Source organism: Lissotriton helveticus, chromosome 7 (assembly GCF_964261635.1).
Source record: "Lissotriton helveticus chromosome 7, aLisHel1.1, whole genome shotgun sequence".
In the NCBI taxonomy this organism is placed as follows: Eukaryota; Metazoa; Chordata; class Amphibia; order Caudata; family Salamandridae; genus Lissotriton; species Lissotriton helveticus.
Window position 1 is genome coordinate 20514573 of NC_136068.1, and position 15400 is coordinate 20529972.

Consider the following 15400-nt stretch of genomic DNA (forward strand, 5'->3'; position numbering starts at 1 on the left):
AGCTGCTGAGTGCCCCAGGGCTCCTTCCTTTCGATTGCCTCCTAGAAACAGGCTGTGGTTTCCTTAGTGATGTCCAGATTTAATTATTGTAATGCCCTCTCCCTGGGCATTCACAAAGGCCTTGTTCGTCGTCTGCAGCTGGTGCAGAATGCAGCAGCCAGGCTGGTGATGGATCTTCCGAAATACCACTCAGTCTCGGCTTCCCTCAGCAAGCTGCATTGGCTTCCTTTACATCAAAGAAGTCTGTTTAAAGCCTTATGTCTTACCCACAAGGCTTTTTATGGTCTCGGCCCGGACACTATCAAAGGGTTGTTCCAGCGCTATGTTCCCACTAAGCAGCTTAGATCAGCTAGTAAAAATATGCTGACAGTCCCAAGGTTCAAGAAGTCTAGAATGGGAGTCAATTGCTGCTGCCAGGCTAAGGTATTCCCTTCCTGGTGATCTCTTTGGACAAGTGTCTCATTGTCTCCTCCGCAAGGCTCTGAAGACTTAGCTCTTCACAGAGACATCAGTTTGAGCGTCACTTTATTTCTGTATGACAGCCCCTCCTGTAGCGCCTTGACCCCTCTGAAGTTTGCGCTTTAGAAGTTTAATATTCGTTCATTCATTCATTCAGCCTCTTCAACGTCTAGATGGCCCCTCTCGCAGCCATTGTCAAAAGCCATGGACTCAACATCGTCCCATTTCACCAACAACACCCAGCTGATCCTCACCAACAAACCCACAGCCGCCAGAATTAACTTTACCAGCTGAATGCCACCTGGATGAAACTCAGCTGCCTCTAGCTCAACTCAGACAGGACCGGATGACTCATCTTCGGACACATCCTCTCAGCCTAGGACGACTCCCATTGGCCCGCTGCGCTAGGAACACCTTGCACCTCTATGGACTATGCACGCAATCTCGGCATCACACTGGTCTCTGAATAAACCGCCAAAGAAATGCCGTATCCTCATCCTGCCTTCACATTCTTTGCCTGCTTCGAAAGACATTCAAATGAATCTCCACAGAATCCAGAAAGACGGTCACCCGCGCATTCGTAACCTGAAGACTCGACTATGGCAAACCACTCTACGCTGGCATCACCAGAAACAGCTCAAGAAACTACAGAACATCCAGGCCGCAGCCTGACTTGTCCTCAACATCCCCCCCCACTGCCGCAGCCATAAAACACAACACCTACGACAGCTCCACTGGCTCCCAATCCACAAGAGAATCACCTTCAAGCTCCTCACACATGCCTACAAGGCCCTCCACCGTGCAGGACTGGAATATCTGAATCCCTGCCTCGCAATCCACGCAACAGACATCTCCGCTCCACCCAACTAACCGCAGCCTCTGCCCCACAGATCCACAATATCAGAAGCGGAGGAAGATCCTCCGACCTCACCGCCAAGACCTGGAACACCGATCCCCTCCACCTCATGCAATCTGCGTCACTGACCCAATCCAGGAAGGACCTCAACCTGGCTCTTCGACTGTATCTCCACACCCAGGCGGATCAGCAGCCCCCACCATCGCCCAGCGCCTTGAGACCCTCACGGTTGAGTCGTTGTACTATACAAACTCCTGATTGATTGATTGATTGATAGATTGATTGATCGGACAGCAAGTGATCATGGAAGAATAGAAGGAGCCAATCAGAGTGGTAGTAAAGTGACTCCATGGATAAACACGAGATGCATGGACTAAACAAAAAAAAATCCAGAGAACAGAAAGAATGCAAATGTGAATGACAAGACGAAAAGCTAAGGGTGAGCTTCCGGTATTACCTCAAGAAGTCTCTCAGGACCACCAGGCAGCTGTGTGGGAGGCTTCCACCTAAAAGTAGTTATGAGAAAGGAAAGAGGATTTTCTCTAGTTCCCCAATTCTCTCCCAAAAAAGGAAGTTAGGCGCTTTCTAAATTTGTTTGGCTTCATGTGTAGTTTAAGCGAACTTCTGCCACCGCCTGCTCTGTTTTCGTGCCCGGCTCACGGGTGGGCCTTTCTGCAGGCATCCCAGGTTGGCACATATTACTTTTTGCTAACTTAAGGAAAACTTGTTCAAACTTGCCATAGACATAAAAAGTCTGCTTTTTTCATACAGTTTATCTGTATTTTTCTTAGCCGGCTTCAAACAGGCATGGTTCATAAAACCAAGGTATGTAAAATCACATTTTCACATCTTTAATGCTTCCCACAGCCCTGAATCATTGCAGTGCCCTTGAAACCAAGATGGCAGAAACCAATGATAACATGAAAGGAGCAGGGAAGGAAGAAAGGACACCCTGAGCTCATTGTGGGGCAAACAAGGAATGGGGGCAACAAGTTAACGACCAGCGTGATTGGCAAACTGAAAGCTAAGAACCGAGGTGCTCATTTATGTGGCACATGCGTGACGCAAACCTCCAAGTTCGAGTTTTTATGCCACACAAAGCCACTTTGCGTGGCTCAAAAATCTGTAGTAACACAACACAGCGCCAACTGAAACAAAGAAGTGAGTCAAGAGGAAACTCCACGCAGTATAACCCCGCTTAACTCAGCTTTTGCCTTTAACCTTCTCTACACATTATGGGCCATATTATCAAGCAAGGGCGATACATTATCACCGCTTTCATCGGCAGGAAACTGCCACTAAAGCGGCGATAATGGGCTAGATAATACGGCCTTGTGAATTCCCATAGAAGAGCAGGTTCTGGTGTTAACCTGGGCTGCTATGAGAATTCATAGAGCATATTATCAAGCCCATTATCGCCGCTTTAGCAGCAGTTTCCTGCCGATGAAAGCGGTGATAATGTATCGCCCTTGCTTGATAATATGGCCCCATAGTTTCTCAAAATATATAGCTGCATATTGGGGATTTTGGCTGCAGGCTTCATCTGTTGCCTGTTGTATTGTCGTCCACATTTGGAGGCTTATCTGTTTGACCCTTGGGTCACTTTTTGTGACGCTCCGGTGGCGCATTGTCCTGCTCCATATTTATCAGGCAGCACGAGGCCACTTTTTTTAGCTGAATGCTGACTCGTAAACATTGTTCCTTTTAGCACCGCTTTCTGCATCAGAGGGGCGTGCAATGGGTGTTGCTGGGGACGTTCCCAGAAACAGCCATGGCTTTTTGACACTGCCCGAGATTTAAGAGAAATCCTTACTCTGAGGCAGCGCCAGAAGCTTACGCCTCCCCAGGGGAGGCATAAGGGAGGCACAACAAGTAGAAATATCTTTATTTCTCCCCGTTTTCTATATGTGCTGCGTTCTGCAGCACACATGGAAAGAGGAAAAGGCCTCTTGTGATTGTTTTTGTGCAGGGAGGATGCCCTTCCTGCAGAAAAATAATCATCCCTGCAACGCAGGCATCCTTGCACCAAGGTGCAAAGGTGCCTGCGTTAGCGCACGGCAGCCCATTACACGCTAGTGCAGTGGAAAAAGACAGGAATGCTCCGTATCTGTTAGAGAAGACGCATTCGTGCCCTTTTCTTTTGCCGTACGGTAGCACAGCAGGAAGGCCACCAGCGCTGCCCTACGGCAAATACTCATAAATGAGGCCAATGTTTCTGTCACTGGAGCCTACGCCGCGGTGCCGTGGTTCAGCCCAAACTGTCCAAGGGTTCTCTTCACTTTAGTGACTGTACAAAGCCTGGGCACATTGTCTAATGCTCTTTCAGTTTGTGGTTTTGTAATTTTATTTGTGTATATTATCTTTAAAAAAAACAGCGAATTACTTTGCGTGTAATTCAGTTTCCAGTTAAAAGGTGTTTTCACTTCCTTCTCCTTTTAGGTCTGGCATATGGCTCAGCTTTAGTTGTGGTGCCTGGATAGTTTTTTTTTACTTAATTAATACTATACTTGCACATGGGCTTTTGGTCAGCAGGCTTCGTCTGAGGACCAGTTAAACTGTTATTCACATTGTGCTCCCACCACCACTGCAAACAGGGGTGCAGGAGTTCACTCCTCAGTACAAGGTGGCTCCCTCCACTTAGAGGGACTGCACAAACCTCCGCATATTTGCCTCAAAATAGCTCCTTCCTCTTCAGTCACAAAGGTGCTTCAAAGGGAGCTTTATTATTTATTTATCAGCATTTAATGCAGTCTCTTTGTAATGTTCTGGCTGCTCTTTGCTGACCGGTTTAAACAAGGATGCATTTACTGTCTGCTTGTTTAAGTTGCTGTTATAAAGTGTTTCAGTGACATTGCAACATTGTATCTGCTGCAATTTGCGTGCTTGGTGAGTTGGTGATTTATTCTGGTCTCTGTCCCAAACAAGACTTGGAAATGCAAGGGTGGCTGGAACGTCTGTTATTTAAAGACAGGACCAGCAGAGCAGCCAACACTGAATCCTCTTTAAATATGCCTGCTTATGACGGTCATGTTTAGGTGGGGAATTTTGTCATGTTTATTTTTGTGGTATATATTTTCAAAAATAAAATATATGAAAAAACCATTAACTCTTGCACCAGCTGGTCAAGGCCAGTCCTATTGTCTTTGCCAATGCTTGTTAAGATTGCTACCGTAAAGAATTGAATTGACACTATAGCTACCTACAAATAGCGTGTTCCATTGTGTGATTACTTCTTCTAGTCATCTTCATAAAAAAAAGATAGTGGTAGAATTCATGGAATCACTTTCATTTGTGTTTTGAAGATGGCATGTATTTATTCAACTTTATTGTGCAATGTTTTGCTTTGCTTTTCTGTACACAACTGATGGCTAATAAAATGAAGAAAAAAAATTAATTTATGGAATCTCTCAAAAACTTGTTAAAAATATCACTATTGAAACAGCCAGATCGGTGAATGCTTTGGAAATGTAGCATTTTCTTTCAAGCATATTGTAGCCACATGTATGTGGCAGTTTCTTTTGTGTTTATTTTTGAGGCACATGCTGGCAAAAAATGTAAAAACAAAACTTAATCACAAAACATGCTTGCTAAGGCCAGACCAATTTGCATTGACAATGCTTGTTTTACCCTGAAGCTTACATGCACCAACTCGTCCCCTACAGTTTTGTATTACTAAAAGGAAGTGATCAAATGTCACATGAAAGGTCCCCTGTCATGGTGGCCAGCTCGTGGTTTGTGGGTGTTTAGGGAACTCACATTTTAAGGTTTCTGTCCCCCCCTCACCCACCCACCCTGCCAGGAAATGTCTTGCACGGTCTTTCCTGAGTCTCTGTGCAAGTTCCTCTTAGCTCTGCATGAAGCCCTGCCAGGCTGTGTGGGGTGGCTTCATAAAGGCAGCCCTGTTTGTGCCTTGCTCCTCCCCTGGATGGATGTCTCTGTGTTCTCACACATCTCTCTTTCAGATTCAGTCTTTTTTTTTGTGTGTTTCAAATGTTTGTTTGTTTTTAATAGAAAAAATACATATAATATGATAACTATATGTATTATCATACAATAAATATATAAGAAAATTGTTATATATAATCATATGGTACAACTTTCTGAATAATTAATCATACTATATAATTTAATAAATACATAAACAAATAAGTGCAAATATTTGGGTTTATATTGAGGACATAAAAAAGAGAGATAAGGAAAGAAGGGATCACAAAAGAATCAGATTCAGTCTTGTGTGTCTTTGTCCAGCCGTTCCATCATCACTGTAGGTTCCCTGGCGTGGATGCCTCCACAACACACAAGCTCTGATGTTTTGTGTTATATCATGACATGTCCTCTCTTGCCGTGTGACGCCATGTCTTGTCGTGTCATGCCATGTCATGTCACGCCATGGAATCACCTGGTTGCCTTATCTTGTGGGCATTGGTGGAGGACACAATGGTAAGTTGATATGTGAGGGCATTGGTGGGTGCAGTATCACAACCCCCTGTCTGTGAAAGCCTTGGGCGCTGCTGTGGGATATTACAGCCACCTGTGGAGCCGTCTAGACTGTCTCTCCCATCCACGGGGACACAGGTGAACTCGGTTCAATGCACCAGCCATGAATGGGAAAGACAGGTTATTTCTACCATGCAAAGACTACTCAATGTGCAGTTGACATGGAAGCATTGCTGTTGGGTTGCTAACACTTCCATAGTGTGATCAGGGGCACCATGGAAACAGCAACAAACATTATTTGGTTATTCGCCACATCACACACACCGCACTAACAAGAATGAACACATTTAAGTTAACAGAATTTATCACTTCAGGGTCTAAAACGACTACACAGAATATTATAAAAACAGCAAGAAAGCATGTTATGAATAATAGGAATAAAATATTTCTAAGATTGTTAAAATGTCCTTTAACGTGTCATTTAGAACCTAACACCTGAACGACCTCTTCTATGCGCGATACTAAGAGAGTTTGGAAGGCAGAGCAACTTGCAGTCTAGAGCTTCTTAACCCCTCCCCTGCTGATGACGGAACCACTCCGTCATCAGCTGCGGTCACGCTGTGCTGATGACGGAGCGGTTCCGTCACGGCCCGCTCGGCGCGCCTGCGTGGCGCGAATTCCGTGCCTGCGCTGGACGTTCCATTGAGCGGGGCCGGCCATGACGGAACCGCTCCGTCATAAGCACAGCTCAACCGCGGCTGGTGACGGAGCGGTTCCGTCACCAGCATGCGGCCGCTGTGTTGATGACGGAGCGGTTCCGTCACGGCCCGCTCGGCGCGCCTGCGTGGCGCGAATTCCGTGCCTGCGCTGGACGTTCCATTGAGTGGGCGGGGCCGTGACGGAACCGCTCCGTCATGAGCACAGCTCAACCGCGGCTGGTGACGGAGCGGTTCCGTCACCAGCATGCGGCCGCCATGCGGCCGCCACGCCCCTTTAGCACTGCGGCGGAATAGCTGCCGCAGTGAAGGGGTTAAGGAGAGAGACGCACTGCATGTCTTGTTGACGTCAAAGGCTATCAGTGGAGACGGGTAGACAGTGCTCCCCGCATAGGAAAAATACACGCTGCGGTAGAAATCAGTCAGTATTTCTCAGGGACCCAGTGTTATGAGCTTCAGGTGTTTTCAAAATGTTCGGCCGAGCTACACTGGCTGCCGCTGTTGCAAAGAGTACAGTTTAAGTCCTTGTGTATAGTGTTTAAGGCCTTGCATGGCTTTGGACCGAAACCTCTGCAAGAAAAATGACTTTGGTACATCCCCACTCGACATCTCCGCTCTTCTTCGACCTGTTTGGTGAAAGTTCCTAGGTTTAATAGGGTCAGACTGGGTGGATGTGCGTTCAGCATTCCTGCAGCAAGGCTGTGGAACGAGCTGCCACCTGGTATCAGACAGTGTAATTCCCTGCCGCTGTTGAGAAAAAGGATTCAGACATGGTTGTTTCCTAGAATTTGACTCTGTCCTCTGAGGACTGCCCATTCCCTCTGTTGCGTCTCTGATTAATACTAGTCCTCTAAATTACGTATTGCAGCGCCAGGGTACTCTGGGGTGTTTGTGGCGCTTAATAAATATTATATACATACATACAGGTAAGATGTAGCATCGGTGAAGTGTGAAGCGTGCCGGCAGCAGGGGCCACCATCTCTGACAAAATCACGGACAATAATCTGAGCGAAGGACCTCTCCGGACAAATGGTCAAGTGGTAATCCTAATATTCGAAGGGCCATATATATGAAATACTGGTGCAGGGTAGCGCAGCAAGTCACTGTGCTGTTCTGCCCTGCGTTACTGGGAAAGAGCTGGAATGCACAGTATATATCCAATACGGCACATTCCTGTCCTTTCCCCCGCGCTGGCGCTGTTTTGCAGCCCAGCACCAACGCAGGCACCCTTGCACCAGGATACAAGAGGGCCTCAGTTGCATGCAAGATTATTTATGTGCAAGAATGGGCATCTTCCTGCAAAAAACAATCCTGAGAGGCTTTTTCCTCTTTCTATGTGTGCTGATGAAAAAGCGAGGAGAAAGCAAGATATTTATCCTCATCACGCCTCACCTGGGGAGGCGTGGATTTTGGAGCATTCCCAGGTTTCCCCATCCTTGTAAATCTCAGAATGCATCAAAACCCACGGGAGTTGCTTGGAAACACCCACCGCAACGCCCATTGAATGCCTCTCTTGAGCAGAGTAAGGCAACGCAGTGATTTGCATGGCGTTGCCTTGCTCCAGATTCATGAAACCATTCAAACCATGCAAAGCGGCCTTGTGTGGCTTCATAAATCTGACTTAGAGGCTTGCATCATTCATATGCCACTCTGCATGGTGCAAACGCGAAGCAAGCCTCAAACATATGCACGTAAAGGTTATTAGGAAATGGGAATTTCTGACATAAGTTTCAGAATGTCTGACATACACGATGTGCATTAAGTTATGCATCCCAGACTTTATTGATCAAAATATAAAGTAAAAGTATGTCAATTCAGACCATACTATTTTGATTGTGTATATCTGAATGGGTTTTAATTCACCCTTGACATGCTGGAAAGGACACATTTGATCCAGAAAAATGTCACGTTGATGGTCGTATCTGTGTCACACATGAATGGCGCGATACTTTGACAGTTCTTAGAAAGGTACAATCAGGTGGCATCTGCATCTAATAGCAGACATGACAGTGAGTTAATGGTGCACATGACAATGATTTAATAGTGTACATGACAATGATTTTGCATAAATTGGGAAAGATGGCGGCTTCCTTTGTTTTGAGAGGGAGGTTGCTGGCCTCCATTGGTCAAGATGGGAGTACACTGACAGTTTCTAAGGGCCATATATATCAAGCAAATTCGCATTCGCAAAGGCCTTTGAGAATGCTAATTTGCTAAATGGTATGTATGAAACATTTTGGCTGCAAAATAAGGAATCGCAAAATTTGCCATTCCTTATTTTGCAATTGCACTTAAGGAATCGCAAAATTTGCAATTCCTTAAATGCAATGTATCAAAGAAAAATGTATTTAAAAATGCCCATAAGGATTAGCAAATTACCACCAAGTTCTAGTTGGTGGTAAGTTGCGAATTCTTTTAAAAAAGCAATTTTTTTAAAATCCGAAGTTGCCATATGACGCTCATACGTGCCCTTAGGGCATGTATGTGCGCCATATGCCCACACATGTCATTTTCAGGGGTGCAGCAGGGTGTTCTTGTGACACTCCTGCACCCTTGAAAATATTCACAATTTGCGATTAGCAAATTGCTAATCGCAAATTTCCCCTTCATTCCTATGGGCCTCCTGGCCCATAGAAATGAATGAGAAATTTGTGATTAGCAATTTGCTAATCGCAATTTAGGAATGTTAAGGAATCACTAAAAAGAAGCGATTTCCTACATACATACCATTTTGCGATTTCTAAATAGCGATTCCTTAAAAATCGCTATTTAGGAATCGCAAAGCGGTATGTTGATACATGTGGCCCTAACAGACTGCACAGCTTCATGTCTCTCCAGTGAGTGCACTGGCAGTTTTTATAGCACCCACTTTAGAACACAGCCCATAATAGTCATGCAGCGCTACATCATACAGACCTGTTCAATGTCCATAATGCTTCAGATGACATAGATTGCACAGGTTACACAATCCGACAATCAACAATCACTGTACAGTTTACGCATTGCAGCAACTAGCATGGACTGCACAATTACCCTAATGAGCCAGCCAGCTGCGTTTCTGGTTTGCACAACGCGCTACTGTGGGCAGTTTTGAAATGATTGACTAGTTAACACCAATTACAGTTTCCAATATGATCACTTTGTAACCATAACCTCGAAGCAATCATGAAACCCCAATGTAGTGCGAGTGTATTATCCAATAATGTTCCAGTTTTTTAACAGCCTCCTAGTTCCAAAATATTTATTATTTTGCAGCTTCTGCAGTTTCCAATGGGACCCACACTGGCAGTAAGCACCATTACAAACTTTCCAATTGCTAATCTTCAAATCAGCAACTATTTTGTCCTTCAAAAATGCCCAAAGTTTTCAACAATGCCCCCGCCACACACACTGTACAGTTTCAAGATTTTATACAATATTAATGGTACATATTCCTTAATGTTTCTGTTAGAACTGATTGCAAGCCTTCTAAATGCTGTGGTTAGCAAGCATTGCAAGCTTCCACAATGGTGTAGTTAGCACGCTTTGTACACCGGCTCCAGTCTGTGGATATATCACTGGTTGCGGGCGTCAACAAAGCTGTGATAAGCACCTGTTGCAAACCTCCACGATGAAATGATTAGCATTGTTACACTGCTTGTCATTGCTGTGGTTAGCACTCTTTGAAAGTCTCCACAATGCTGTGATTAGTATACATTGTAAGTCTCCACAATGCTGTGATTAGTATACATTGTAAGTCTCCACAATGCTATGGTTAGCACCTATTGCAAGTCTCCTGAATGCTCTGGTTGGCATCCCTTGTAAGTCTCCACAATGCTGTGGTTAGTATACATTGTCGGTCTCCACAATGCTGTGGTTAACACGCCTAGCACGCGCCTCCACATTACTGTGATTAGTACTTATTCTAAGTCTCCACAATGCTGTAGTTAACACGCCTTGCAAGTCTCTACAATGCTGTGGTTAGCACCCTTTGCAAGTCTCTACAATGTTGTGATTAGTACCCATTGTAAGTCTCCCCAATGCTGTGGTTAGCACCCTTTACAAGTCTCCACAATTCTGTGGTTAACAACACCCCTTGCAAGTCTCTACAATGCTGTAATTAGTACCCTTTGCAAGTCTCTACAATGTTGTGATTAGTACCCATTGTAAGTCTCCCCAATGCTGTGGTTAGCACCCTTTGCAAGTCTCTACAATGTTGTGATTAGTACCCATTGTAAGTCTCCCCAATGCTGTGGTTAGCACCCTTTGCAAGTCTCCACAATTCTGTGGTTAACAACACCCCTTGCAAGTCTCTACAATGCTGTGATTAGTACCATTTGCAAGTCTCTACAATGTTGTGATTAGTACCCATTGTAAGTCTCCCCAATGCTGTGGTTAGCACCCTTTGCAAGTCTCTACAATGTTGTGATTATTACCCATTGTAAGTCTCCCCAATGCTGTGGTTAGCACCCTTTGCAAGTCTCCACAATTCTGTGGTTAACAACACCCCTTGCAAGTCTCTACAATGCTGTGATTAGTACCCACTGTAAGTCTCCAGAGTGCTATGGTTAGCACCAGTTGCGAGTATTTAAAATGTTTTGGTTAGAAGCTATTGCAAGTCTCCTGAATGCCCTGGTTGGCATCCCTTGTAAGTCTCCACAATGATGTGCTTAACACCCCTTGCAAGTCTCCACAATGCTGTGGTTAGTATACATTGTCGGTCTCCACAATGCTGTGGTTAACACGCTTAGCAAGTATCCACAATGCTGTTATTAGTACCCATTGTAAGTCTCCACAATGCTATGGTTAACACCTTTGAAAGCCTCCACAATGCTGTGATTAGTACCCATTGTAAGTCTCCAGAATGCTATAGTTAGCACCAGTTGCAAGTCTCCAGAATGCCATGGTTAGCACCAGTTGCATGTCTCTACAATGATGTGGTTAGCACCTGTTGCAAAGCTCCACAGTGCAGTGGTTAGTACCTTTGCAAGTCTCCACAATTATGTGTTTAGCAACTGTTGCAAGTCTCATGTATGCTGTAGGTTAGCACTTAATGCAAGTCTACAGAATGCTGTGGTTAGCACCTTTTGCACGTCTCCACAATGCTGTGGTTAGCACCTGTTGCAAGTCACAAGTATGCTGTGGTTAGCACTTAATGCAAGTCTCCACAATGCTGTGCTTAGCACCTGTTGCAAGTCTCCCACAATTCTGTGGTTAGCACTTAATGCAAGTCTACAGAATGCTGTGGTTAGCACCTTTTGCACATCTCCACAATTCTGTGGTTAGCACCAGTTTCAAGTCTTCACAATGCTGTGGTTAGCACCTTCCAAAAGCTATGGTAAGCTCCCTTTGGACAGCCTTGCAATGACCCAGGGAGTATTTAGTGCCCATTTTCTGCTTCCAATGGCCCCCTCTCTGCCCATCTGCCATCTCATTATGCTGGGATCTTGTCTCTGGGCTTTTTTTAATAGAGACATTTGAGATTCACACCTCCCAGTTCCCACTGACTAAGCTACACCTATGCCCCTGACATAAGAGCTCTTTGTCAGTCGGATTTCCACTCACTCACTCACACCTTCTCTTACCTGTGTGAAGCAAAGCTCTGAAGCTGGCACCTGGGACACTCCAGCTCTTCAATGGCTTTGACATGTTGCAGGTACAGTGAATGCTGATGTATGTAGAGGCAGGGTCTCCTCCAGCCCCGTACACTTCCCTGTGTGCAGTGTCAGGGGCCTCCTGCTGTCTTGTACAGTTCTCTGTGTGCTGGAAAAGAGCCTCCTCTGGCTCTGTGCGATCCCCTGTCTGTAGAGAGAGTCTCCTCCGGCCCTGTGCAGCCCCCTGTGTTCAGAGATCGAGTCTCCTCCGGCCCTGTGCAGCCCCCTGTGTTCAGAGATCGAGTCTCCTCCGGCCCTGTGCGGTCCTCTGTGTTTAGAAACAGAGCCTCCTCTGGCGTGTGCGGTCCCCTGTGTTTAGAAACAGAGCCTCCTCCAGCTCTGTGCCGTCCCCTGTGTTTAGAAACAGAGCCTCCTCTGGCGTGTGCAGTCCCCTGTGTTTAGAAACAGAGCCTCCTCCGGCCCTGTGCAGTACCCTGTGTTTAGAAACAGAGCCTCCTCTGGCCCTGTGCGGTCCCCTGTGTTCATAGATCGAGCCTCCTCTGGTGTGTGCAGCCCCCTGTGTTTAGAAACAGAGTCTCCTCCGGCTCTGTGTGTTCCCCTGTGTTCAGAAACAGAGCCTCCTCCGGCCCTGTGCGGTCCCCTGTGTTTAGAAACAGAGCCTCCTCTGGTGTGTGCGGTCCTCTGTGTTTAGAAACAGAGCCTCCTCCAGCTCTGTGCGGTCCCCTGTGTTTAGAAACAGAGCCTCCTCTGGTGTGTGCGGTCCCCTGTGTTTAGAAACAGAGCCTCCTCCAGCCCTGTGCAGTCCTCTGTGTTTAGAAACAAAGCCTCCTCCCGTCCTTTGCAGTCCCCTGTGTTCAGAGATCGAGCCTCCTAGGCCCTGTGCGGTCCCCTGTGTTTAGAAACAGAGCCTCCTACGGCCTTGTGCATTCCCCTGTGTTTACAAACAGAGCCTCCTCTGGCGTGTGCGGTCCCCTGTGTTTAGAAACAGAGCCTCCTCAGGCCTTGTGCAGTCCTCTGTGTTTAGAAACAGAGCCTCCTCCGGCCCTGTGCGTCCCCCTGTGTTTAGAAACAGAGCCTCATCCGGCCCTGTGCGGCCCCCTGTGTTTGGAAACAGAGTCGCCTCAGGCCCTGTGCGGTCCTCTATGTTTAGAAACAGAGCCTCTTCCAGCCCTGTGTGGCCCCCTGTGTTTAGAAACAGAGTCTCCTCCGGCTCTGTGTGGTCCCTTGTGTTTAGAATCAGAGTCTCCTCCGGCTCTGTGTGGTCCCTTGTGTTTAGAAACAGAGCCTCCTCTGGTGTGTGCGGTCCTCTGTGTTTAGAGATCGAGCCTCCTCCAGCCCTGTGCGGTCCTCTGTATATAGAAACAGAGCCTCCTCTGGCGTGTACGGTCCCCTGCGTTTAGAAACAGAGCCTCCTCCGGGCCTGTGCGGTCCTCTGTATTTAGAAACAGAGCCTCCTCCGGGCTAGTGAGGTCCTCTGTATTTAGAAACAGAGCCTCCTCCGGGCTAGTGAGGTCCTCTGTATTTAGAAACAGAGCCTCCTCCGGGCTAGTGAGGTCCTCTGTATTTAGAAACTGATCCTCCTCTGGCCCTGTGCGGTCCTCTGTATTTTGAAACTGATCCTCCTCCGGATCTGTGCAGTCCCCTGTGTTTAGAAACAGAGCCTCCTCCGGCCCTGTGCGGTCCCCTGTGTTTAGAAACAGAGCCTCCTCCGGCCCTGTGCGGTCCCCTGTGTTTAGAAACAGAGCCTCCTCCTGCCCTGTGCGGTCCCCTGTGTTTAGAAACAGAGTCTCCTCCGGCCCTGTGCGGTCCTCTGTGTTTAGAGATCGAGCCTCCTCTGGCCCTGGATGGTCCCCTGTATTTAGAAACCGAACCTCCTCCAGCCCTGTGAGGTCCTCTGTATTTAGAAACAGAGCCTCCTCAGGTGTGTGCGGTCCCCTGTGTTTAGAAACAGAGCCTCCTCCGGCCCTGTGGGTTCAGAGATCGAGCCTCTTCCAGCTTTGGGTGGTCCCTTGTATTTAGAAACAGAGCCTCCTCTGGCCCTGTGCGGCCCCCTTTGTTTAGAAACAGATTCTCCTCCGGCTCTGTGCAGTCCCCTGTGTTTAGAAACAGAGCCTCCTCTGGTGTGTGCGGTCCCCTGTGTTTAGAAACAGAGCCTCCTCCGGCTCTGTGCAGTCCCCTGTGTTTAGAAACAGAGCCTCCTCCGGCTCTGTGCAGTCCCCTGTGTTTAGAAACAGAGCCTCCTCCGGCTCTGTGCAGTCCCCTGTATTTAGAAACAGAGCCTCCTCTGGTGTGTGCGGTCCCCTGTGTTTAGAAACAGAGCCTGCTCCGGCCTTGTGCGGTCCTCTGTGTTTAGAAACAGAGCCTCCTCCAGCCCTGTGCGGTCCTCTGTGTTTAGAAACAGAGTCTTCTCCAGCTCTGTGTGGTCCCCAGTCTGTAGCGACAGACCCTCCTCTGGTGTGTGCGGTCCCCTGTGTTTAGAAACAGAGCCTCCTCCGGCTCTGTGCAGTCCCCTGTGTTTAGAAACAGAGCCTCCTCCGGCTCTGTGCAGTCCCCTGTGTTTAGAAACAGAGCCTCCTCCAGCCCTGTGCGGTCTTCTGTGTTTAGAAACAGAGTCTTCTCCAGCTCTGTATGGTCCCCTGTGTTTAGAAACAGAGCCTCCTCCGGCTCTGTGCAGTCCCCTGTATTTAGAAACAGAGCCTCCTCTGGTGTGTGCGGTCCCCTGTGTTTAGAAACAGAGCCTCCTCCGGCTCTGTGCAGTCCCCTGTGTTTAGAAACAGAGCCTCCTCCGGCTCTGTGCGGTCACCTGTGTTTAGAAACAGAGCCTCCTCCGGCCTTGTGCGGTCCTCTGTGTTTAGAAACAGAGTCTTCTCCAGCTCTGTGTGGTCCCCAGTCTGTAGCGATAGAGCCTCCTCTGGCTCTGTGCGGTCCCCGGTCGGTAGCAACAGGCTCCTCCGGCTCTGTGCAGTCCCCTGTGTAGGTACACCCACTGATGATCCTTCCTTTGCCGTTCGTGGCACAGATCGCTCTCTCAGTGCCCACGAAGAGGAACTAACTTGGCAGTAGCTAATCTCTGCGCTGTGGTCATGTTTGCCACCAAAAGACCAACAGGGAAATTAACTCTGCTCTATCCGCAAACATTTTTTGAAAAACATCCTTTTTGACCTGTATTTTAATACATCTTTTGAGATGTGAAACATGCCCAGTCAGCAGTTCAGCTTCAGAGAAAAAGACATGGTGCAGCCACAGCACTTCCGCACAGAGGCGGAGCTTAAGGGGAAGGGGGGTATTTGAGATGATACATTCCCCTAATAAGTGTCTTATTTAATAAATAGTTGGGT

The 15400-nt window shown here is 47.3% G+C and overlaps 1 protein-coding gene across 1 annotated transcript in view; it reads right to left on the minus strand.

The window, feature by feature from the left end:
* LOC144768890 (cell adhesion molecule CEACAM8-like) overlaps positions 1-12647 on the minus strand; it is a 251593-nt gene extending 238946 nt beyond the window's left edge. The window contains exon 1 of the mRNA XM_078652904.1: positions 12033-12647. Coding sequence (XP_078509030.1) covers positions 12033-12096 — 64 coding nt within the window. The 5' untranslated portion in view covers positions 12097-12647. The remainder of the gene's footprint in view (positions 1-12032) is intronic.
* Between the last annotated feature and the right edge of the window lie 2753 nt (positions 12648-15400).